At 40.7% G+C, this 27,719-nt stretch overlaps 1 protein-coding gene across 4 annotated transcripts in view; it reads left to right on the top strand.

The window, feature by feature from the left end:
- Positions 1–27,719, top strand: part of LOC131237127 (serine/threonine-protein kinase STY46-like) — a 54,360-nt gene that overhangs the window by 2,273 nt on the left and 24,368 nt on the right. For all 4 annotated transcript variants that reach the window (XM_058234787.1, XM_058234789.1, XM_058234788.1 and 1 more), the window contains exons 3-9: positions 2,487–2,587; positions 2,774–2,893; positions 17,470–17,524; positions 17,691–17,801; positions 18,326–18,376; positions 19,834–20,009; positions 20,089–20,196. In XM_058234787.1, the coding sequence (XP_058090770.1) occupies positions 2,487–2,587; positions 2,774–2,893; positions 17,470–17,524; positions 17,691–17,801; positions 18,326–18,376; positions 19,834–20,009; positions 20,089–20,196 (722 nt within the window). The remainder of the gene's footprint in view (positions 1–2,486; positions 2,588–2,773; positions 2,894–17,469; positions 17,525–17,690; positions 17,802–18,325; positions 18,377–19,833; positions 20,010–20,088; positions 20,197–27,719) is intronic.

Genomic DNA, 27,719 nt, shown 5'->3' with positions numbered 1-27,719 from the left:
AGAAACAAATTTCCACAAATCAGAGGTTAGAATTGTTTAATCAATCTTATTTTGAACTGACTTAGCGACTGTAAGTTCCACAATTTAACTGGTTTCACTTGAGTTAATATATGCTATGTGTACCATTTCCAAGTGCTCACATATCGAGCGTCATATGTAGCCAGAGTACTAAATATTGCACAGATTTAACAGCTAAATTCCTGAAATAACATATTGTAATACATGGGGAAGCATTCAAGCAAACCTTTCTCTAAATTCAGTTCCTCTACAAGGTCAGCGTACTAGACTGCACTGTAGAATATGATAGGATATGGTGCTCCATATGCAGAACTGAACTGATGGGTTTTTCACCTATGACAACATTTTAGGTGATGGTCGCAACCATTCCTGTTCCCATTAAGCTTTATAGAAGCATTGACACTTTAATCATGCTTCATTGATGATGCTAGTTTTTTACTCTTGTATTTAAATATGAGTCATTCCAACTTTAGTTTTCAATTTTACAAATTCATCTTCACACAATCATCCATTTTTAATTTACAATTCATCTTCACATTTTCATCAATTCAACTAAATGTTTCTTAGGATGACTCCTATAGCATACAATCCAAATATGAATGGTTCAGATCATATCTATGATGCAATCCGGGCCTACAAAACCACCCTATACCATAGTTGTGGCACGGTAGTTGTGGTACAAATGTACAATGGGTGCCTTATTCTGTCAAAGCCAGTAGAATATTAGAATATGCATATTCTACAAGTGTTGTCCCATCGGCGTGTATGGCATCCAACCTATCCTGGGAGGTTGCCTCATTACGAAGACCGGACCCCAAAAATAGGCAGATTCAACCAACATGTGGCTCACCACATGAATTTGGAGGTTTTCAGATGATTGTCCATTGTTTTCTATGGTGGGCCCCACCACGTTGTGCATGTGCTATCCAACCCCTGCATTAAGTGAGCCTCACCATGATCATGCGATGCCCCCAAAATCAGGCCATTATATTAGGTGGGTCCAGCCATGTAAAAAATGGGCAACCATCTGAAAACATCCAAATTCATATGGTGGCCCATGATTGTTGGATGATTGGATCAGCCTGATTTATTGGGCATTCAGCTTTCATGATGAGGTCAAGCAATTAATGGGTTGGATACCATTGATGCACTCCATTGGTCCCATGCTCAACACTTTCACTTTTTTTTTTTTTTTTTGTTGCTCTTAATTGATTAAGAAAAAGGTGAAGGGTAAATCGGGAAAAAATAGAAAAAATGCTAATGTTAATGCTAATGTTAATAGTGGTCTCTTGAAATTAGGGTGTTTAGAGGGATTTGCTAAACTAGGGTTTGTTGGAACAAAAATTTAAAGTGGGGATGGTTGATCCAGAAAATAGTGGGGTAGCGGTATTTGGTCCTCATCCCTTTATTTATTGCAACAAGCTAATATTTATCAAGATTCACCATTGGTGTTAATGCTTACATGCTTGAAGTTGCTTTTGAGAAGATGCTGATTTTTTTTTCCCCTTTTCTCGATATATTACATTTAAAACATACTTTGGCATACCTCCCTTGCTTGATGTTTTAGTTTTCACATTGTTTTCCCCTTTCCTTGAATATTGAATAGTTCACAGTGTAGTTAGTGATGCAAATGGTCTAGTGGATCAGACAGGTCATTGGACTCCAATCTGACAATAAATGGGATTGGATCTTAATTTGGATTCACTGCAATGGGTTTGGTTCCAATAGTGTGCATTGGTTACTAAATGGGTTAGGGCCAAAAATGAACTTGACTTGGACCTCACCAAGCCTGACTGACCAAGAACCAGCCGAGAGCTAACCCTTAAATTCCAATTATATTAAGACTTCACTGTTTCTTATGTTCAGAGATAGGAGGTTTATGACTTTTTGCGTATATGACCTTACACTCTAGTTAGACTTTGACTGCTATATGCTATTCATATATATATATATATATATATATATATTGATACCGAATAGCATATTAGTTTATTGAAGGCAATTTATACTTGGATTTATTCTTAAATTCTTCTCAACTTCTTTTGAAGATGACATTAGACTGTGTACTTTTGGAGCTCATTTAATTTGAGCGTAGATACAACTAATGTATTTTGAGCATCATTGGTGGGAAAACCCGACTATGCTTCTTAGTCCTGACCTTCCTGGATGCAGACCCAACCCAAGTGCTACCTACTAGATAAATGGACTGGGTCTGGATCCTCTTATACCAGACCCGACCCGTTACATAAATAGGTTGGCTTATTTTGATGTGGACCAGACCCAAATATTGATGGATTGGTCTTGGGTCCAAAATACCGATCCAGTTATTTAATGGGTTGGATTCTATATTCCCTTTGACCCAACCTGACCCAATGCATTTCCACCCCTAACCAATGTATACTGCTCTGATAAGTTAGATACATGGCTAATTTTGTCATGGTGATACATATATTTATTTCTTTGGGCAGGTCCCTCCTGTGACTGATGGAAATCCGGTTGATTCTTTTCCCTCAAACTCTTCAAGTAAAGAAGACGGTCAAAGTTCTTCGAGTAACTTTAGCAAACAGAGGTAGTTTTATTTATTCACTCGTATGGTCTTTGCTTTGTTAGTCATACCTTTTGTCATATTTTCACACCTTTTCAGTTTATGCTGTTTATTCATTGCCATTCTTTTTCTTCAGATATCACATTTTCCTTAGATTTGCTCTAAATGTTACTGATTATGATGGTACACCTGTCTTCATTTATTCTTCAGCATTCATCCGCCTCCTGCCTTTGGTTCTTCTCCTAATCTTGAAGCCCTTGCTCTTGAAGTCAACAAGCCAAATGTTCAGGATGGCGATAGTGTTGTGAATGCCAATCCACTCTTTCCTAGGTATTCTCTCTGAATTTCTCGTCATGTTTGTGAATAGATTCATCAGTTGTTTAGGCTGATTGTTTTTTTTTTTTTTTTTCCCCTCCATTTCTATTGAGTTTATTACACTAGATTTTTAATGAAATCTTGCCAATATGCTTGACGTAGTACTACATGTTTTGCGAATAAAATTTGCCATCTTTCCAATATCCATTTTAAAGTGTTAGACTTTTCTTTCCTTTTGTTTTTCAATTACATGTTAACATCTTTCATGTGAACATCTCCAGCAAAAAGAGAGAAAAAGGAAAATAAAAAAAGAAAAAAAGAAAAAGAGAAAAAAAGAAAAAGAAAAAGAAAACATCTTTCATGTGAGCCTTTGCTGCCATGGGTGGGTCTGGAGCTTGGGTTAAAGGGGAAGGTTGATGTCATGGGTATAGTTGCACGAACTGTGACGTGAAGTGGCAATAGATTTAGGTGCAAGTGCTGGGAAGTGTCTCGTTCAAAATGTAAACTAGTATGAATAGATAGGAAGCGGGAGCGGGAGCGGGAACGGGAGCGAGAGCAAGATTCCAAAGCGACAGAGGCACCTAGTTAGAAGGATCCTACAACTATCCTGGGCAAGTGTTTTAAATAGCTATATGTAGTGTGTAGCTTATGCTTTATAGTGTAGCTTAGCCTTAATGCTATGAATCTCATGAAAATAGCTCAAGCCGTGTGTAGCCTACCCCACATGACAATTTGTGTATACTACATGCTACATAGATTATACTACACAATACATAGCTTACATTACAAGTAATTTTTCACTACTACATTAAAATCAATTAATGTTTTCAATAATTGGTTACATTTTTCTATTTCGATAAAAATCAGTTAATCTTTTCAATGCTTTTAGTATGATAATATAAGTGACAATATTAAATAAGTTTCCTTGCTATTTCTTTACCTTTATATTTAATCATTGCCCTTTTCTTTTACTTCAGGTTGTATTTGGTTGCACTAAATATCATGAAAGTTTGTTAGATTTCATTATTAATCAGTCTAATTTTGTGCAGAATATCAAGAATTGGTGCAACCAAGCGCAACCTTGATTAAAAATCTAAAAGTAGCATGTAGCTTATGCTACACGCTTTATAGCTTACGCCTCACGCTTCGTAGGGATGAATGCTGCTCTACATGCTATTGGCTATTTAAAACACTGATTTTATACATACATACATAGATACATACATACATGTATGTATGTATGTATACATATATACATACAATATATATATATATATATATATATATATATATATATATATATATATATATATTTTGAGAGGTAACGAAAACTTTATTAAAAAAGAGAAGGAGAGTACAAAAGGAAAAGGAAGGAAATCCGCTGAGAAAGCGGATCAACTAAAGCCCAAAAAAGACAAATTACAATTCTGCAACTTAACAACGGAAGAACTCCATTCCGCTATAAGATAAATCACCCTTTGCACAATTCACTCAACCGATTTTGAAATTCCATTAAAGCATCTTCCATTTCTTTCTTCCCATACAGCCCACCAAATCGCCAATAGAGAAAATATCCAGATTATGGATGAAAACTTTCCACACCTAGAACCATACCAAGCTTGGAGAAAACTGCATGTTGTTCCTGGACAAGCCTAGGTCATGTGAAACCGAGAGAGGCTGTAAGTCCAAATCTGGTAGGAGAAAGGGTAGTGAATGAAGAGATGATCGACCGTTTCTTCATCAGCCATACAACACACACACAGATGTTAGTAATACACATTCCCTTTTTTCTCAAATTGTCCACCGTGAGCACCGTGTTTTTTCCCACCAACCAACCGAAAGCTGCGATCTTAGGGGGAAATGTGAAATTTCCAGACATGAGAAAGCGAAGCCTCTTCCTTTGACGGGGAATAGTTGGAAAGGATACTGTATAACGATTTAACCGAAAAAACCCCTGTTTTATTGGAATGCCAGAATAGCCTATCGGAGCTAGAAAGATCCAAATTGCTGTTTTGGATTTGACTCAGAAGCGCTACAAATTCTTCTATCTCCCAATCTCGAAGGTTCTGTCTACACTTCGGGTTCCACACCACTACTCCAATAACTGAATAAGACCCCTCCACAGAGACGATCTTATTTGCGGCGAGACTATAAATATGCAGGAATGCAACTCTAAGGGCCTCCTCTCCCACCCAAATATCATCCTAGAATCGGGTGCGATTGCCATTACCTATTGCAATACGAGAACGTTTTATCACCTTCTCTTTCATCAATAGAATTCCTTTCCAAAGCGCCGAAGCTTTATAGTTGGAAGAGTCCTTTGTCCACCATCCCCCTTCTGAAGCACCATATTTGCTTTTGACTAGATTGTTCCAAAGAGAGCCACTTTCTGTACCAAGTCTCCACGTCCATTTACCTAGGAGAGCCTGATTCATAGTTTTGAGATCTTTTATACTTGCCCCACCTAGATCAATATGCTTACACACCTCCTTCCAACTAACCAAATGAAACTTTTTCTAATCTTCTTTTCCATGCCACAAAAAGTCCCGTCTAAGTTTTTCTAGAGCTGCCAAGATCAACGTCGGACATTTGAATAGAGACATGTAATAGAGAGGAAGGGTCAACAATGCTGCCTTGATGAGAGTTAACCGGCCACCCAAAGATAAATATCTACACTTCCATCTAGTAAGATATATCCCAAATCTATTGATCACCTTATCCCAAAGAGACTTTGGGGGCATTCCTATGCATAAGGGGAGACCAACAAAGAATGCTGGGAGACGGCCTGCTGAACACCGAAAAAAATCTGCATAGTTCTTGATTTCTTCTTCCTCCATATTTACCCCAAACAACTTTGATTTGGCCATATTCACTCTCAAACCCGAAATTGCTTCGAAACACCTGATGATAATCCGCAAGTTACTCACTTTGATCTGATCTACCTCACAAAATAGAACAGTATCGTCCGCAAAATGAATGTGAGAAATCGGGGTAGCCATCCCTTCCACTCTCAACCCACTGAACACACCCTCGGCTTGCCCCTTGCTCAACATTCTTGAAAGAGCTTCCCCCACTATTAGGAAAAGAAAGGGGGACAGGGGATCTCCTTGACGTAAACACCTAAAGCTTTTGAAGAAACCTTTTGGGGATCCATTGATAAGAACCCAGGAATACGCTGTTCCCATGCATTTGCTTATCCATCTTCTCCATCTATCTCGAAAGCTCATCCGCATTAGCATATATTGAAGAAATCCCCAATCAACATGATCATACGCCTTTTCAATGTCCAACTTACAAATAATTCCTTTTGATTTGGATCTATGGCTAGAGTCCAAGCATTCGAGAGCAATAAGTGCGCTATCCACTATCTGACGCCCCCGAATAAAAGCACTTTGATTATCTGAGATGAGAGCACCAATCACACCTTTTAATCGAGACGCCAAAACCTTAGCCAATATTTTGTATGGGCTGCCAAGTAAACTGATCGGCCGAAAATCCTTTAAAGAATTCGCACCCGGAATCTTGGGAATGAGAGCTACAAACGATGCCCCTAAATCTTTTGAGAGCCACCCTCTTTCATAGAATTCATTTACAAAATCCATTAAATCCCCTTGCAACAATTCCCAGAAAGTTTGGAAAAAGAGATCGGAAATCCATCAAGGCTAGGGGCCTTATCCCCTCCCAACTCCGCCACTGCCCTTTTCACCCCAATGAGCGTGAAAGGCGATTCTATTACACTTGCATCATGCTCGGATAGTTGGTCTACATGGAGATTATCCAACTTTGGCCTATCCCATTCTTCTCCCAGAAGTAAATTGCTGAAATTGCGAACGACCTCTTCCAAAATAGATTCCTTATCTTCTAAATGGACCCCCTCCACCACTATGCTGCTTATTTTATTGACTCTGGCGAGTGCATTTGCTATAGAATGGAAAAATTGTGTTCTTGTCTCCTTCGCGTATCCACTTGGAACGGGATCTCTGTCTGCACAATATTTCATCTTCCAAAACCCTTGTCGAGTAATTTTGAATTAATTCTATTCTTTTGGAACCCAACTCAGCTAAGCACACACCATCTTGCACAACACGATCAATCTCCTGAATATCTCAGAGGATGGCGTTTCTCCTCTTCTCTTTTACGGAGCTCTAAAGATTTTCAAATCTTAAGCTTTTCTTTAAGCATCCTCAATTTATTACTGAGTTTAAAACCAACATAACCTTCTACTCTGAAACCTTCGCACCACTCCGTTATTTTATGATGAAATCCTTCAATCTTCAGCCAAGATAATTCAAATATGAATGTTTTTGGACCCCAATTTTGATCGTCCATTGCAAGAATAATGGGGCTGTGATCCGACACAGGCTTTGGGAGGATGGATTGTGAGACAAGCGGGAATCTTTCCAACTAGGCAGGCGAAACAAGAAATCTATCCAACCTAGACGTAATAGGATTTTCCCTTCCGTTAGACCAGGTAAATCTAGCGCCAAGTAGCGGGAGATCCACAAATTCCTACTCTTCTATCCACGTCGAAAAATGATGCAAACTAGTGGTAGCCCTGCCTCCTTGAGATCTTTCGAAAGCGTAACTTGTGATATTGAAATCTCCTCCTAAGCACCACGGCCCACTGAATCTTTGCTCGGAGCTATTCAGTTCTCCCCAAAAGACCGATCTACCGACTTCTTGACTGGGACCGTAAATTGAAGTGATGAGACAAGAAAAGCCTGTTGAGGCATCTTTCAGGATAATTGAGACGGAAAACAAACTAGTCCAGCTATCTATCAGAGACCAAACAGAGGATTTCCACGCGACCAGAATACCGCCTGAACTGCCTATAACATCCAAAGCAATCCACCTAACATCTTTTGCACTCCACAGAGAACTCATCAGCTTGTCATTAAAGTTTTCTACCTTTGTTTCCTACAGACAAATCACCTCTGCTTTACTTCTACCGCAAATGTCCTTGATTAATCTACGCTTCTGCTTTGATCCCGCACCTCCAATATTCCAATTGAAAACTTTCATTTTGGAACTGAACTTCCCTGTAGGACTTGAGTCCCGCCTGTGTGATCGGACCGAGAAGTAGGAAAGGGGCTTAAGATTAGACTATGAAGTTCCTTGTTGCTATTGCACCGTTGGGGAAGTTTCCTGGGAGATCTACTATGCTGTAATGGACGACCGTGTTCCTCGATATAGTGAAATAAGGCTAAGAAATCTTTTGGATGATCCCTGAAGGAGACTCCGATGGATCTACTTACGTGTCCCTTGGCATCCCTAATCCATTTCTTTTGTATTGTTTCGATCAACTTTGCCATTTGATCTGCTTTATATCTTCGATCCCTGAGTTCTTCTTCCTACTCTTCTAATGGTGTTCCCACTCTGACCTGTAGGGGCTCTGCTTCTATTACTCCATTGTTCATACCGTCCTGGAAGAACTCTGCTAACATTTGATCTGGCATAGAATCTGTAGGTGACGCAGGTTGAGGCGAAGGGGTTATGGCGAGACTGCATTCTCGGATGTCCAGGACCGCATGTCATTATCGAAGTCACAACAGTCTTCACCTTCTAACAACAAAGGAAAAGAATCGCCTATGGTCGAAGGAGAGCAAACATCCATTTGGTTAGAATCATGGAATATATTCACACGTGAGAGCCTACCTAACACAGGAGGGGATGATCTCCCTATCGACCACGAAGAAAAGGAACGGTGCAGATCTCTCGATCGAGACATGCATAACTGAAAAGAAGGAGAGGGATCCGATGGAGCGTGGGTCGAAACTAATTGACGTTCGGAGGAAGGATTCAGACGAAGTTGAGGCTGCTGAAGAAGCATTGTCTGGCTTAGACGCTTCGGAAACTCCGTTCGAGGGAGAGAAGGATCGCCCGAGGCCATAAAGCAGGTTCGAACCTCCCGTTCGGTACCATCATAAACCCCGAAGTTGCCACGTAAAGGAAACGCCTCGGCGCACTCACTTGAGGTCTACCGTTCTCGTCCAAAGCTGCCACGTGTAGATATCATCTTTACCCTATCGCTCGAAGCCTGACGATCACGGCTGAGGCTGCCACATGTAGAAATCGCATTGCCTCTCTTGCCCGACCCCTGCGCCGATGTGACAGGTTCTTGACAGAACTGCTGACGCTCGTTCGGCGCTTGCATCGTAGCCGGACGCATGTCGCACGATCCACCTGTATCGAGACTTCTGCACTGCCATCTTCCGCTAGCGGTTGACACGTATTTGATCTAGAGTATGGTACTCCAGAGGAGGATACCAATGGTGCTCCTTCAGACATGTCCATGGCTTCTGCTGCTCTCTTCGAAGGAGACGAGGGAACCTTTGCCCTCCAAAGATCTCCCCATCGAGGGATACGATCATCTTTTGCTTCCCTTTGAACCGACAGAAAAATCTTTTTGTCATCGATCAGGACATGAATGAACTGGGGCATTGCATCTCCCTTCCTTCTCCTAACCATGGCCCTAATCACTGCCAACTCCTCCCCTGTTTTAGTATTCGGATCTACCTCTATCAGCTGTCCCACATGAGAGGCAGCGTCTTGGAAGAAGGCGTCATTACACAACTCTAGGGGTACTGACCATATCAGTATCCATTCATCTTCCATCCCGAACTGGGAGAAATCATCCCATCTCTGGATCTTGGATCTCAGACCTCCTTTGTGAATAGCTGCCGCCATGAGAAGAGCATCTGGATTGGACCCTGGACATAGATTAATCCATAGCTCGTTGTACCCTATAGGTTTAATGTTGTAAAGTTCTGGCGGGAATCTACAACAATCATCCAACCATATCCTCACTTGGGAGATCGAATCTCTTGGGACGGTGGTTGCAACCTCCTTGTTTGGATCGCTCCACAGAGTCTTTGGTGATGCAAACCCACTTTTCTTCCCCTATATTTGTTACCTCCTTTTCTGCCCCCCCCTTTTGAGTGGTGGTCCGAAGCTTCTCTGTTCGATTGATTCTGAGATCGCGAAGAATCTACTTTTGAGGTTATAAGAACCTCCTTGAATGAAGGCCGATTACTGATACCTGACACACTTTGGTGGCCTTGCCAATCGAGAGGGGTGACCTTCGATCTTCTTTGCTTTTGAACAAATCCACCTCTGTTGGAATGTTTGAACTCCGGGCCGTATTTTGCCTTTTGTACCTTCAGCTTAACACCTCCGAAACCTTCTGCATTCAACATCTGAATCGCCCTATGGAGTGCATCATCCATGCTCATTCTGACTAGCGCAAAACCCCTGGAAGCTCCGGTGGACTTGAATCTCGAGACCACGACATCCATTACAGATCCTGCCCGGCTGAAAACCCTTTTGAAGTTGACTGGAGCCCATCCTTCCGGGAAGTCTCTGACAAACAAAGTAGGATAGAGAGTTGTATCCTTTCCTTTCTAAATCTGTAATCTCCCAAACCTTCTATTCCTTGAAACAACATTCCAGATCTCTCCCTCCTTTATTTCATGTGTAGACTGCTCTGAAGATCGTGATGGACGCTTCTCCATTACAATTGCAGTAGCATTCTCCGGCGAAGGAGCCGGAGAAGAAACCAACTCTGGCTACTAATCTATCTCTTACTAACTAGTGGAAAAAATAGCTCAGTAACACACACACACACATATGAGAAATGCTCACAGACAACTAGTTGGACTATTCGAATTGGTCCAACTAGCTGTGCATTAAATAGAGAAAAAACATCTTTTTATTTCTATGTAATGCCTCCTCGTGAGAGAGCACATGGCATCAAGTTTTATATAAGTACAATAGGAATAAGTGTCACATATTCCATCCGTTTATCAAATAAGACATACTAATTTAATTTTATTCGTAAAAAATTGGTAACTGATTCTAATTACTTTAACTACACATGCAACTTGAATATGGAATATTAGAATGAATTTCTAACAACCCAATTTTCTCATAGGAGAATATCTTATTATTAATTATAGAAAAATAATGTTTTATATATTTCACATGCTTATATGCTTATAAGGGACCCTAAATGTTTAACAGACTGGATTTATTACACATATGATAGATCACCACAATAAATCATAAGTGTACAACTTCTCTAACTATTCCATTTTCTTTTAAAACAAGCTTCCTCAATCTCCTTTTCTCTCTCTTCATTTAATCTATCCCTCCTTTATTAATGCTCTCTCTCCCCTGTATTATTGGAAACGAAGCCCAAAACATCCGATTGCAACTTGAAGCTAGGTGGGGCCCGCTGTGATGTTTGTGATAAATTTATCCCCCCCATCAGTTTTGCTAGATCATATTAGGACATGGACCCAACAATGATATAGATCCAAAACTCTAGTGGGCCACACGACAAGAAAAGGTAAGGATCGAACTTCCACTGTTGAAATATTCATGCGGCCACAAAAGTTTTGGATCTTGTTATTATTATTATTTTTGGTTATAATTTTAGTTCATCCCAGTAGGAATGACCTCATGAACGACATGGATCAAAATTATACATCACAATGGACTCATGGAGGTCTTAACGGTAGGAGTTCCCCTATCCACTTTTTCCAGTCATGCGACCCACATGAGTTTTGTATTTGCTTCATTTTTTATCCCACATTCTAAGATGATCTGGAAAAACAGATGGAAGAGGTAGATTTATCACAGACATCACGGTGTGCCCCACCTAACTTCCCATCGAAGAAAGTTCCTGCGGACGGCTCTGGCCGCAATCCGCATCCATTAGAACCGGACGCCTCCTGTCCAGGAATGCGGATTAGGTACTAATCCCGGCCATACCCGGCTAGGAACATGCAGGGGCCACCGTGATCAATGATTTTCATCCACACAGTCCATCTATTATTATTATTATTATTATTATTTAGGAGAAATTTCAAAAAATCAGGCAAATCTAAGACTAAGTGGATCACACCAGTGGAAGTAGCGGTGATAATGACACCCGCCGTTAAAACCCTTGTAGGGGCACTCTTTTAGCTTCATTGCCTCAGGTACCTGGGAGAATGGATGGACGGCGTAGATATAAAATACATGCATCAAGGTCGGCCCCTTTGTCAGGGACGCACCATATTGGGTGAGGATGGCCGCACCCAATCCACTCCCTGAAGCATTGTAATGTGCTGCTCTGGGACTCCATTTGCGCGGTAGAATAAATTAGGTTGACATGGCAAAATTTTGTAGGCCCAAAATGATGTGTGTATTTGAAAACTTATTGAGGGCCATAGAAGTTTTGAATGAAGCTTATTTGTTTTCCCTTCATCCAGGTCTATATGACCTTATGAACATGTTGGATGGAAAATAAACATCATTGTAGGCCTATGAATGTTTCAATGGTGGGCATTCAATATCCATTGTTTCCTGTGGCGTGGTCCACTTGAGATTTGAATCTGCTATATTTTGAGTAAGTTGCACTAAAATGACATGTAAAAACTGATGGACGGCCTAGATATACGGCATATATATCATGGTGGACCATATGGTTTGAGAAACACTCGCCGCCTGTGTTGCTCGGGTAGCATGTAATCCGCTTCTTACCGTTATCGAGAGAAATTAACAATTTTATGGAAACAATAATGGTTTGATGGACGTACCTCTTTCAATTTTTGAAAGGGCCCACCGTGGTGTGTTCAATAGATCCACTCTGATCATTAGATGTGTAATGCCATGTTGGGCTCAGAACAAAAAAAAAAAAAAGAAGTCAAGATAATCAATGATTTAAGTGGGTCATACCAATTGAAACAGTTGGAAGAGACATCCAACCTTAATTTTTACAAGGCCCACTGTGATGAGAATGTAAAATCTACTCCAACCATTAGGTGCCACATCAAATGTTAGGCATCGTACCCAAAAATCAGGCTCATAAGTAATTCAAGTGGGCCACACTGAGAGAAAGAGTTTGGAAGGTAAGCTTTCTATCTACACTAGTTCCAATTGTGTGGTTCACGTGAACTAGGGATAGGGCTGGTCTTTTTGCACCGGTTCTAACATGCAGTGACTCACCTAATGATTGGGGGGATTTCATAGTAATGTTACAATGGGGCCCACCCAAACAAACAACTTTTTTCATCAATTACATGGAGAGATTTATTAACATTAACTGCTCATTAAATGACACAGCTAGTTGGACCAATTTTGAATTGTCCTACTAGTTGTGTGAGCATCTCTCTCTCTCTCTCTCTCTCTCTCTCTCTCTCTCTCTCGATATATATATATATATAGGAAACGGTACTATGAGGTCGTGAGGTCGAGCTGTGTGGGCCCCACCGTGATGTGTGTTGAACATGAACCCCATCAGCTAGATGCACCATTCCATGGTGGGCCCGTGAGGTTGAGCTGTGTGGGCCCCACCGTGATGTGTGTCGAACATCAACCCCATCAGCCAGATGCACCATTCCATGGTGGCCCACGGGCTTAAAAATCAAGTCAATCCATGATTTGGGTGGGCCACACCATATACTACAGTTGAGAGGGGTTATCCTCCCATTAAAACATTCGTAATCATTTATTAGGGAAACGGTACTATGAGGTCGTGAGGTCGAGCTGTGTGGGCGCCACCGTGATGCAAGGTGTCCCATATCGGTTACGTATCGGCCGTAACGGCTGATATGTAACGGTAACGGTGGGGTCTGTTACGCGATACGGGGGCGTAATGGGCGATGCCCCGATTTTGCTACCGTAACGGCCGTTACGGCTGTTATGGGGAAAAAAAAAAAGGAAAAAAAACATACCTTTTCTTTCTTTCTTTCTTCTTCTTCTTCTTCCTCTTCTTCTTCTTCATGAACTGCTGTGGCTGCGGCCGTAGCTTCTTCTTCTTCTTCTTCTCTCTCTCTCTCTCTCTCTCTCTCCATCTTCTTTCCCTCTTTTCTTTTCGGTTTCCCTCTCTCTCTTCTTTTTCATTTCCGGCATCGAAAACGGAATAGACCGCATGGCTGTGAGCTGCGGCCCTGCCGCGGCTTCGGCTGCAGCTTCTTTCTTCTTCTTCTTCTTCTTCTCTCTCTCTCTCTCTCTCTCCCTCTCCCTCTTCTTTCCCTCGTTTCTTTTCGGTTTTCCTCTCTTCTTTTTCATTTCCAGCGTCGAAATCGGAATGGACTGCGTGGCTGTTTCACAGCCATGCACTTATTATTATTATCTTTTTTTGTGTGTTCTGCGGTGCACGCTGAACAGTGCACTTGCACTGTTTTGTTACACGGTCTGCTATAATGTTTATTTTCCATCTAACCTGTTAATTTGGTTACACTGACGTGGATGAAGGGAAAACCCACATGTCAGCTTGATCTAAAACTTTTGTAGCCCCCAATAAATTTTTAATGGTGGACGTTTAATTGTTGTTGTTTCTTATGCTGCGGTCCACCTGAGCTTTGGATCTACCTCATTTTTGGGCTCATGCCCTAAAATTATTTGGCAAAATGGATTGACGGTGTGGATATAACACATTCATCACGGTGGGGCCCAAAAAACTTTGACACTCGTGTGCTACACTTCACAATCCAAGTCCTGCCTAATTCAGCCCCTTAAAAAATTGTACATGAGACATGTATTAACTTAAAATTTACCAATTAAATTATGAACTATAGATGCTAACTCATAATGCCAAAATCAAATTGTTTGAATAGTTATAATTGTTAATTTGTGGACGCTTATTTTTTAAAATAGGGCCTTTTGATTTTTTTCATGATTCACTATCCAATAAATGTCCACCAATTTATAAGTGGGATAATGCCAATAAATTACATGAATTTGAGGCTGATTTGGGGCATGGATTGGTCCTCCAAGTCAGCCCCAAATTGGCAACGCCATCTACTTGAATTTAATTTAATTTAATTTTTTTTTAAAAACTATTGGGAGAAATGATATCAAATTGTTAAGTATATAAATTATATATTTAGAAAATTAAATATATGAATTTTGTAGTCAAATTCAGGTTATCTGGTTCATAAATTCATCAGACAATCTGATACAACTTCTCGCCAAAGAGTAGACCATTACACTACCATAAACATGTTCCAATTTATAAATGAATGCATATTTGGAATGTTTAGAATATTCCGGATTTAATCCATATTTTTTCATATTTTTTTGGCAAAAAAAAAATTGCAACGTTATGCCCCCGTATCCGTATCGGTATCAGAGAGCCATTACGCCAACTGATACCGATACGGGATACCTTGCTGTGATGTGTGTTGAACATCAACCCCATCAACTAGATGCACCATTCCATGGTGGGCCCGTGAGGTTGAGCTGTGTGGGCCCCACTGTGATGTGTGTCGAACATCAACCCCATCAGCCAGATGCACCATTCCATGGTGGCCCACGGGCTTAAAAATCAAGTCAATCCATGATTTGGGTGGGCCACACCATATACAACAGTTGAGAGGGGTTATCCTCCCATTAAAACATACGTAATCATTTATTAGGCCCATTGAGATGTGGTTGACAAATCCAGCCCATCCATTTTGTGTGTCCCACTTGGATGAGGGGTCAGACCAAGTTTCAGCTGCATCCAAAACTCAGGTGGCCCCCCACCAAGAGCTTTTATATGTTTTAGGCATGTCTTCACATGGTTTTAGATGGTATGGCCCACTTGAATTCCATATATGGCTGATTTTTGGGATATCCCATAAACTAAATGGGACCTATCAAATGCACAGTGTTGATGTTCGACAAACATCATGGTGGGGCCCACACAACTCGACCTCATAGTACCATTTCCCATATATATATATATATATATATATATATATATCCTAAATTCTCAGCATGCCCAAATTATTACAAAGACAAGCACGACATAACATGACTATTAGATTATTGCTTTCCCATCATCGTGGGATAGATCATCTACATAGCCAATATGATGTTACTGCCTGCTTTTCCCGCCATCATGGGATGGATTGTCTACAACAGACACCGCGACATCATTGTTAGAATATTGCTTTCGGATTCATCATGGGATGAATCCATTGTTCAGAGTATCCTCGATATATTAATAATATACTTGATATTATCTATATATCTTGCTCAGCGATATCGACAACACTGGTAGTGATATCGATAACATGGGTAGCATCAGAAATTTTAGTTATCGGCAATATGTCTCTAAGTATCACCTATGTATCGATATTGCCAATCTATCATCAATATTTTTGACTATGTAAATTCTAGGTGTCACTTGTATCACCAATATTTTTTACTGTGTAAATTCTAGGTGTTGCTTGTATTGCAAGTGTATCGATGATATTTCGATAATATTGCCAATGTATCGATATCTCCAAAAATCTGTTTATTAAAAAAAATTCCATTTCATTTTTGTTTTATGGGTGCATAGTTGTATGATGAAATGCATGTTTGTATGTGTGTATATGTATTCATCCATGGATGGATGGATGTATGGTTGGATGGGTGGGTGTGTGGCGATCATCTGGACACAAGCTCTTTATCTAATAACAAAGCATTCGTAGCATTATCAAGTGAAAAAAAAAGAAAAGTGGATCATCCAAAAAGTAAATCCCTCCATGTTCACGTTCCCCACCAATCATTTGCTTCGTTTGGAGGTCGTGAAATACACAATGAGAAGGAAAGAATGTTGAACAATATAATGACTTTGTAAGGGTAATAATTTATAGAGGATTCAATGAAAAGAAGGAACATGTAGAATAGGAGAGAACTGTATGGTGGGAGAGAACTGTAAGAAAACCGGGCTGACTAATAAGTTGATAATATTTAAAAAAGACAGAGCTTACCAGTCATATGAGATGTGGCTCCGGAGTCTACGACTCAGGAGGGAGATGAGGATGACACATTATGTGCAGTGCCTACAGGCAATTGCAAGTTGGGAGTTTGAACGTGGATTAGTTACAACTTCGAGATCAAATTGCAACAACAAAAAAGAAGAGGAAAAAAAGAAAAAAAGAAAAAAGAAAAAGACAACTAAAGCACCATTTGACTTGGTGGGGCACAAAAACTGGGTTGATCCGGGAAAGTTCTGAATCAACTCGTCGGCCGTCCAACCATGCTGCATATATTTCCAGCTGTCTACTTGTTCCTTGTCTTATGGGCTATAGTGGTTTTGCCAAATTCATTGAGGTATAAGTTTTACATTTGTCACATCAATAAATAGTTCCATTTCTTGTATCTTCTTCTTTCCTGGTTCTAGTTCGAAAATATCTTTTTGTAGTTTATTCTTATGCTTTTCTGCCAAGAGATGTTTCTTTGTTTCTGTGCGATGAATTGGATGTTCATTTGAATTTTGCCATGAATATTGTTAATATGATTAGAATGTTCAATATAGCTCAGCATGAAATATATTACTCTTAAGTACAAGACCATCTGTAGTTCCTTTTGCATCTTTCATTACTTTAAACATCTTCTATTGTGGCTGGGATGTGAAATTTGTTTCTTTGTGCAATCCATCGATGTATCATTATGGGATGCTATAAATTTCATTTCATGGTCATTATTTGTTGCATTTTCTTACAAGGTTGACTTTGGTAAGCAAATGAACCAACTTGCTGCAGTTTCTGTGGGTATTCCGTAACACCATTATTGCTTCTATGATTTCTCTGAAGTCTGGATTCATGCTTCCATATTCTGATAATATGTAGGTCCATGCATGAAATAACCTTTTCAACAGATGATAAGCCAAAGCTCCTCAGTCAGGTAATTTATTTATTTGTTTTTTTTTTCCGTAATTACTGGTTTTTATTGTTGAGTAAGCCAAATATTCTTTCATATGCACTTAACTAATTAAGATTGTGGGTCTCCTTATCGCAATACCTTCTCCTTCAATTGAATTGCAAAAGTTTCATCTTTGTTATTTTTTCAGTTGACTGCTTTGCTTGCTGAGATTGGTCTGAATATCCAAGAGGCACATGCTTTTTCTACAGTGGATGGCTACTCACTAGATGTCTTTGTTGTTGATGGTTGGCCATATGAGGTATTTATTAAACTTTTACCATTTAATTTTCACACACATGGGTGGATTAATCTTGGGACTCTACTTGTTGTATGTCTTCCATGATAAGCCTTTCAGTTTTACTAGTTCTCACTGTAAGGATATCAGCAAGGAAAACGGTCATGGTAAACCATTTTTCTCACGGAGGATAGCATTTACAGTCTATGGCTGAATAAGATATGCGGTCACGATCATCCAGCAATTGAGAATTTTCTTTTTCTGATTTCATTTTTCAGTTCTGCCACGTGTTTGTCCATGGAGACACTGGAAGTTGAACCTGATGATAATTTTTTGGTCTAATGCAATTGATGCACAAACTTGTTCTTGTTAAAAATTCGGTGCTTGTAATTTTAGTTGGTTGGAAAGAATGCAACTTCTTTTCTAGTTTCAATTGAGATTCTGTCAAATGTTAATATCATTCAAGTAGCTTATTACAAGTCATTTTGGACTTGTCCATATTCTCACACTGAATTCACAATGATCGACTTTGTTTTCAAAATTTGTAGGAAACTGAGCAGCTTAGACATGCACTGGAAAAGGAAATTCTAAAGATTGAGGTACTCTCTTTTCTGTATCTTGTACTCATTGGTTGATTCCAAGTTTGTGCAAATTGATGTATTATGTTCGAATTAAACAGTTAATGGATTGAGGATGAATCAATAATGATTAGTTATGCTGTCTATGCAACTTTTGTTGCTTCTCTCATCTACATTTGCACTTGCTTTACTCTATGATGCTTGAATCATTCAAAAAAAAAAGAAAAAAAAAGAAGAAAATTTGAGAACCTGAATCAAATTTTTGGTACCTTGGATGAGAATAAGGATACAGGTTCCCCTTTCTTGAGCCATTTGTTGCAGACTGGACAATCCCAAAAGGCTATTCCAGGGACTAGGCCATTTTTTTGTTTTGTTTTTTTTTTTTTTGTTTTTTGTTTTTCTTGTACATGGAAGCTAAGTACATGGTGTGTAGAGAATTCTACAGAAAGCTAGAATGTAGTCTTGTAGAGAGGGTTGTGTAGAGTCATCTAAAATGTTTCTAGAGCTCTTGGCTGCTAGATGATCGCCACATGGCTTCATCCTAGCCATTGATGTGGAGTAGGTAGAAAAATGTTACCTAAGTGGTCAACACCTACACGTTTTCTGTATCAAATCACATGATCCAATTTTATTGGTCATTTCCGGTCCATATTGCTATTTTTACCAACCCGAATGTTTTATTCTATTTCTCATTGTTGTAAGTTATCTTATAATGTAAATTTATTTTTAGAATGTGGAGATTTATGCTTTGATTTATGCAATAGCATGCATATAATATAATACAATGCCTGTGGAATCTATAATAATAGCATTTAATGATGTATAAATAATTTACATGATCAATTCTTATGTAAACCATATTGCCTGCACTTAGTGTATGTACTGGAGGGATACATGACTGCACCCCTAGTGTACCACATATTGCAGGAAGTAGCGCATTGTGTACCCATTCCCGTACCATGTACTAAAGCCACTGTGATCTAGGTAACCTTGAGCTAGAATTTTGTAACCAACCTCAGAAGTTGTAAGATCTTGAGTTCTTTCATGTAGTACAAATTCTTTTTCTTTTTAAGTCTCTCTTTGTGCTCTCCTCTTCCAATTAACTTGGCTACACGGCTACACCTGGGTGATAGGCTGATTTGTAAAGGGGGTATGCTGGCAGCATGCTGAAGCATTTCAGATTTTGTGTGTGTGTGTGTGTGTGTGTGTGTGTGTGTGTGTGCAGCAGTCTTTTCTTATAGCTGTTTTGTATGTATTATTTTCTTTTCTGTCTACAGGTTTGTCAATTCACTGGATAAGAAACCTGTCCACATTTTGGGAAAATGAGCAGGATCTGTGCCACTGTGCCAAATATCACCACATTATTTTGATGTTATATATATATTTTTTTCTACTAAATAAACTTGTGGTTTTTTTAACTCTTTGGTCAAATATGAGCAAAACAATTTTTTTGAATCGTATTTTGAAATTCACTGCAGAAGCAAGCTTGGTCAAAGCCTCGTTCATTGCCTGCTATTTCCAATAATGTGCAAACCAGCATGGAATCTGTTCCTGAACATGTTAAAATACCTACAGATGGGACTGATGTTTGGGAAATCGATGTCAGGTTGTTGAAATTTGAAAATAAAGTGGCATCTGGGTCGTTTGGTGATCTGTAAGTTTTTCTTTGTATATTAAATTTCCATATTCTGCTAATATGAATCCATGTATGACTGTCTTTTTACTGGTTTCAGATACAGAGGAACCTATTGTAGTCAGGACGTGGCCATTAAAGTCCTCAAACCTGAGCGTGTGAATGTGGATATGCAGCGAGAATTTGCCCAAGAGGTCTATATTATGAGGTTTGTCAAAATACCATGTGCTACCAGATGTCCTTTGATTTTTTATTGTACGATCTTCATGAACTGTGCTTGCAACTTCATCTTCTTCCTTAATGCTATATGTATGTATAAAATCATTCTCTTCATATTGTTCACCTCATCAATCCCAGCATGTAAGATGTACATATACACAACCTGGTGTCATCACGGACATTGAGTTGCCAAAATATGGTGAACCCCTACCTAGCAAACCCGAATGTTATATAAAGGTAAGTAAATCTGTGGGAGTTCGATTAGTTCACAACATTCATTAGACCACAAATTTAGTACCTTTACATGAAGGGCACAAGCCATGCTCCCATCTGGGAGAGAGTGATGTAGATGGGGAACAATAAGGTTCTTACAAAGAAAAAAGGCAAGGTCTATGGGATCAATTTGACCAGGACGAACACAATTTCCCTGGGCTTTCATGTAACCATGACTGGACAAAAATGCATGCTTGGGTGTCTGGTATACAAACAAGAGTATTCTTTGGATATCTACTGTTGACACATGCTGACATTTTGATTTAGATGTTCTCCTGCTTTTGCATCCATATCTGGTTTGACTTCCTCTCATGTTTTGTGCAAGTAAGGTCCAATTTTCAAACAGTACTCCTTACACATCTACTAAACCAGACTGTTTCATTATATATATATATATATATATATATATATATATATATATATATATATATATATATATATATTTCTTTTTGCACAAAAAACTTCATTTATGCATTTTAAGGGGAAGTTGATGCTGGGACATGTGGTGACCTAATCCTAGATGCATGTATAATCACGTTAAAGAATTTTCAAATAAATACACGAATCAACTAACTGTTTCCAATCAAAGGGATTAGGTAAATTTCAACACAAAGATGACGTCATTCCGTCAGGATCATGCCCCTTAGCATAAAATCGCGTAAACAGTAAAAATGGAGGACCAAGGGATATGAGAATATCCCGGATATAGCATAAGTCAATCCACGATCAAGTTTGGATATGATTTTACTGACTAACCATCCCTCTTTTCTGTTTAAACTAGAAAGGGGATATCCAGAGAGGAATGAAAGGGGTGACGAATGAAGGGTTTCGAGATGAAGAAAGTATAGGTCCTTTTGTCGTCAAAAGAAAAGGAGGATGGTTCTTATCTTTTCTTGCACGTCGAAGATCTAGAAAGAAGGAAACCTGAAATCGGGGTGGAATCCTTAACACCCAAAGGCTAATCCTGAAACCCTAATATCTTGAATAAAGAGGAAGAAAAGATACGGATTTCTATTCATTCAATAATAATGGAAATAGGGTTTCTCACAACGTCTATATAAGATATGGAAAAAGTAAAAGTGCACTGAAGTACCTGAAAACAAGAAAAATAATAAAAAAGACAAAAAAATAAAGAAAGTGCAATAAAGCCCCTGAAACAAGAAAAAAGAACAAAAAAGCCTAAAACTAAAATACCTGTGTGATAGGGTGTGAAATCCGACTTATAGATCTATGGTCAGGGTGCGGTCGTGCCGCTCCTGCACTCGTATTGCGTCAGAAAATGGGTCCGATGGACCTAACGTCCATCTACATTAACTCCTCCGCTTCAGTACTCTATTGGCAACGCCTCCTCTGGTACACTGTAAAGGGTGCACCACTGATGTCCACATCAATTCTCTCTGGGTAGGAAGAATTTGCGACTAACGAAAGTGAACTCCTGTATCTCTCGAGCAAATCGGGGTCGATGCGCTGCAGCTCTACCTCTGTGATCCAAGAGTTATCTGTAATGGGCCTGTTCCTCCATTTGACTAGGAATTTCTAGAAACCCCTGGAGCGAGTGGAAACCACCTCGGAGTCCAAAATTTCCTCTATCTCATCTTTTCTTGGTGCAGGTGGAAGAGAAGGTAAGATGGGTACAGGAAGATCAGGCTGTGGCCAAGGTCCATATATGTGTGGGGGGGGGGGGGGGGGTTATGGGAAGAAACATGGGACCAATGGATAGAGGTAATGGTTCGTGAAAGGGAACTAGATTTTCCACATTAAATGTGGAATTGATGCCCATGGTAGCAGGGATATCAACAACATAAGCATTAGACCCCGACCTTTTTACAATTTTATGTGGGCTTATGCTACAGGCATGAGGCTTCTTCATGGATCCAGGTGGAGACCGATCAGACCTAATATGAACCATGACATCATCTCCAGGTTGAAATTCCCTAAATCTCCCGTGAGTGTCAGCAGAAAGTTTATAATGTTTCTTACTTGAATTAATCTTCCTCCTAATCTTACTATGCAATGCATGTATATGTTGGGCGAATGACTCTCCTAACTTTGAAGGACGCTATGGGGTAGCCATGAGGATCAAATCTATGGGAGATCGGGGTTTAAGACCTAAAACAATTTTAAACGGGCTCATTCCTGTGGACCTGTTCACTGAAGAATTATATGCGAACTCTGCTATGGGAAGAATAGTGTCTTAGGTCTTGTGGTGGTCTCCAACTAGACATCTTAACAAATTCTCTAAGTTACGGTTCACTACCTCTGTTTGACCTTCCGACTAGGGATATGTTGAAGAAAACTGGAGCCTCGTACCCAAAAGATGCCAGAGAGTCGTCCAAAAATAACTAGTGAACCCGTGTCTCTGTTAGACACGATGGATCTAGGTACTCCATGGAGTCGCACAACCTCCTGAAAGAATAACTTAGCAATGTGGGAGGCATCCGAGGTCTTATAATAGGGTAGTAAATGGGCCATCTTAGAAAATCGATTAACAACCACGAGTATGGAGTCGTGGTTACGAATAGTCTTGGGAAGCCCAAGCACGAAGTCTATACTGACATCTTGCCATGGGGCATGTGGAACTGGCAAATGAGCATATAAACTTGTATTTTGCTTCCTCTGCTTCACCAGTTGACATGTCTGACACTGCCTTACAATCTTAGCTACATCTTGCTGGATATTAGGCCAATAAAAACGATCAGACATAAGGGCAACTATTTTATATCGACCAAAGTGACCTGCCATCCCTTCGGCATGCTGCTCCCAAACTAGAAAATTGCGAAGGGATGTGCGTGGGATACAAAGCTTTTCCCCTCTAAAAAGATATCCATCTGTAAGGATGAACTCCGTACTCCTCGAGGGTGGGTCACTTGACAATGATGCATAAATGATCCCAAAATCAGGACAGTTTGAGTACTCATCCTTGAGTTGCTCAAAGCTTGTAACTTCAATACTCATGGACCGCAGCGTCATGATACGACGACTAAGCGCGTCAACAACCTTATTCTCTTTTCCGGCCTTGTGCTTAAGCGCAAACGTGTACTCTTGAAGAAATTGTGCCCACTTGGCATGCCTAGGGCTTAACTTCTTTTGAGAGCTTAAATATTTCAAGGCCTCATGATCAGAGAACAGGACGAATTCTTGCATTAATAAATAATGTCGCCAATGACGCAATGATTACACAACCGCATAGAACTCCTTGTCATAAGTGGAGTAGCGTTGTTTAGCCTCGTTCAACTTCTCATTGAAAAAGGCCACATGATGTCCCTCTTGGCTTAACACTCCGCCTATGGCAATTCCTGACGCGTCATATGCTACCTCAAAGGATTTGGTAAAGTTAGGTAGACACATGATTGGCGCTTCCGTCATCTTCTTAATTTCTGAAAAAGCCCGTGCCGCAGCTTTAGTCCATTGAAACTCCCCTTTTCGTATGCAATCTGTGATGGGAGCCATAATCGAGCTAAATCCACGGATGAACCGCCGATAGAATGTAGCTAGGTTGTGATAGTTTCATACATCGTGTATGGTACGCGGCTCGGGTCAATTGACAATGGCTTTGAATTTCTCAAGGTCTACAGACATACCCTCTGATGATACCACGAACCCCAGGAAGATAACACGGGAGGTCAAGAAGGAACACTTCTTGAGGTTCGCATAGAGCTTTTCTATGTGTAAGGCATTGTAGACCTGCCTCAAGTGCTCGATGTGCTTGCTAGGGGACGTACTATAGATGAGGATATTATCGAAGTACACAACTAAAAACTTGCTCATAAAGGGTCACAACACCTAGGTTATCACCCTCATAAATGTACTTGGGGCATTGGTTAACCCAAAGGGCACAACCAGCCACTCGTACAACCTGTCCTTCGTCTTGAAGACAAATTTTCATTCATCTCCCGGGTGAACACGAATTTGGTGATAACCACTCTTGAGGTCGATTTTCAAAAAGATAGTAGAGGTGGCCATCATGTCAAGCATGTCATCAAGCCTCGGGATGGGAAATTGATACTTGACTGATCTTGTTTATGGCTCTACTATCTACACATGCACCATGTGCCGTTTTTCTTGGGCGTAAGAAGCGCGGTGACGGCGCACGGGTTTAGACTCTCACGAATGAATCCCTTTTTAAGCAATTCATCCACTTGCCTCTTCAACTCAGCATGCTCGGTGGGGTTCATTCTGTAGTGAGGGAGGTTTGGTAGGGTCGCCCATGGGACAAGATCTATCGCATGCTGAATGTCTCGCATCGGTGGAAGCTCGTCTGGAAGGTCCTCAGGGAAGACATCCCGAAACTCCTCTAGGACTGGACGAGCCTCCTGGGTTATCCCCATAACAACCTCAGGTGTACTTTCCCTAGCTAGTAGGCCATACACCATAGTCCTTGCCTTGGTCTCTCTCTCAAACTCCTTAGCATCTATGATGTGGAGAGACTTTGACTAAGGCGCCCTTTGATTCTTAGGACCGCCTAGGGATGCAACATCTTTCGCTCCTGTTGACGACTTGGGAGGGAGCGGGCTCAAGACAAGCATCTTTCCTTCATGCTTAAATACACAATTATTCGTACGCCTAAATATTGCGACATCTTTGTCATAGAGCCATGGCCTTCCCAAGATGATATGATTAATGTTCATCGTGACCACATCACACCACAACTTGTCCATGTATGGTCCAAACTCAATCGTTACAAGGCATCACTGGGTCATAGGGAGGGATGTCGCATCCACCCAAGAAACTCTGTATGGGTTGGGGTGAGCGATTGGCTTCAACCCCAGGCGACTCAAAGTAATTGGGGAAACTACATTCTCACAGCTCCCGCTGTCTATGATCACTTTGCAGATCTTTTCTCCGCACTTGGCGTAAGTGTGGAAAATAGTGGTTCTCCGTCAATTTTCGCTTTCCTACATCTAGGTCAAGGCGCACCTTACCACTGCAAGTGAGATAGTCTCCACAGTATCATCCTCGGCATTACTAGCCAGGTCAAGGGAGGGGATAATGATCTCCTTATCATCTTGGTCACCATCAACTTTATCTGCCACTTCTTCTGTGGGGTGTTCGGAAACAAAGGCAATGCGCCCACCCTTGAACACTCGGCAGTGATGTGACCCATGCCACCACAGTGATAGCACTGCCCTGGCATCGCGGGCTTAGTAGTTGGTCCAACCATATTATTACTTCGATTTCTATTGACTGGCTGGGTACCAGGTTGAGCTCTGGGTTGAATTTCGACTTGGGGTCTCGCTCCATGCGGAGCTACTCTAGGCATGGTAGGTCAAAAATCAATCCCCCTCACATTGGATTGGTGTACACAGTGCTTTAGTTCCTGCATCACCTGGTAAGCATGTTCTAGACTGGTGACCATGTGAAGCGTGAGCTCCCGCTAAAGCTCAGGCCTAAGGCCCATACGGAAATGGGAGAGAACCACAGCAGGGTCCTCATCCACATCGCAACTCATCATATATTCATCAAACTTGGCGATGTATTCTGTCACCTCATCATATATTCATCAAACTTGGCGATGTATTCATCCAACAACCTCTACTTGTAAGAAAGGGGAACATACTTCTCTGACAAAGAGAATTGGCCCCTCTTCAGATCGCTCACGGCGACGCTCTGCATGTCCCCAATATAGTTTTTCTTGGCCCACCAATTTCATCTTGGCGAACCCAACTCAACGTGGGTCTGACAGACCGTGCTACTTAAAGAAGTGGTCCATGTCTACTAACCAGTCGGAAAAATCTTTGGGGTTCAATCTCCCATCAAAACTGGGGGCGTCAACCTTGATGCCCTTCATGATCTTAGAAACAGGGTCCTCGTGCTCATGATATCTTTGGGGGTGTTGACGACGCACCCCATCATGACCCTCCCATTGGGCGGGGAGAACAGGATCACAATTGTGTGTGGGTGGTAATGGATATACTCCGTTGTGTCTGTTGCTAGGCCCACAGGCCTGACCTGCGCTCAAACCATCCCTAGGCGGATCAGGGCCCACAACTTGGGACTGATCGACAACCCTGGTGTCGGGGGTTGCCTGGGCTCCACTTACAGTGGCGGTTGGAATACTAGCCTATAAACGCACAACTCTCTCCTCTAGACGCATGAACCTACCATCCTGATGCGCAAACTATTGCGCGAGATCATCCCTCAAGGTTCGAAACTATTGATCTATTCTCTTAGTTAGGCCCTCTATAGCCTTGGCAAATTGATGGAGTCTATGGTGTAATGGAGACCGAATCCACGACCAGTGCGCGCGGGCATACACCAGGAATGACAAGTGAATGGTCCTAGATCTATGTGCGAGAAATGGTAAAAACGATGAAACCAATGCAATACAACTACCCTATATGGCATAAATCTATATGGGGAATCAACAAAACCTAGGAAAAGGGCTGACTAAACTCAACAAAATGTCCTTTGTAGAGCCGGTCACGCGGGTCGAGTTGCGCGGTCAGCTCGCCGGGGGTGTAGGGGGCGACGCGCCCCTGCTCGGGGTTCGGGGCGGAGTGCTTGAAACCTAAACGATTTTTAAAATTTGGGTAAAGGGTTTTTGTAGAAAATTTTCACCACAAAGACGGATTGACAATAGACTGACCTATGCTAAAACTGTGCTCTAATACCAAATTTGATGCAGGGACATGTGATGACCTAATTCTAGATGCATGTATAATCAGGTTAAAGAATATTCAAATAAATACACAAATCAACTAATCGTTTCCAATCAAAGGGATTAGGTAAATTTCAACACAAAGATGACGTCATTCCGTCAGGATCATGCCCCTTATCATAAAATAGCGTAAACAGTAAAAATGGAGGACCTAGGGATATGAGGATATCCCAGATCTAGCATAAGTCAATCCACGGTCAAGTTTGGATATGATTGTACTGATTAACTATCCCTCTTTTTGGTTCAAAATAGAAATGGGATATCCAGAGAGGAACAAAAGGGGTGAAGAATGAAGAAAGTATAGGTCCTTTTGTCGTCAAAAGAAAATGAGGATGATTCTTATCTTTTCCTGCACCTCGAAGATCTAGAAAGAAGGAAACCTGAAATCGGGGTGGAATCCTCAACACCCAAGGGCCAATCCTGAAACCCTAATATTTTGAATAAAGAGGAAGAAAAAATACGAATTTCTATTCATTCAATAATAATAAAAATAGGGTTTCTCACAACGTATATATAAGCTAGTGCATTAAAGCCTCTGAAAACAAGAAAAATAACAAAAAAGACGAAAAAATAAAGAAAAT

Source organism: Magnolia sinica, chromosome 2 (assembly GCF_029962835.1).
Source record: "Magnolia sinica isolate HGM2019 chromosome 2, MsV1, whole genome shotgun sequence".
Classification (NCBI taxonomy): domain Eukaryota; kingdom Viridiplantae; phylum Streptophyta; class Magnoliopsida; order Magnoliales; family Magnoliaceae; genus Magnolia; species Magnolia sinica.
The sequence above is the reverse complement of the archived record's forward strand: the minus strand, read 5'-3'. Positions and strand labels throughout refer to the sequence as shown.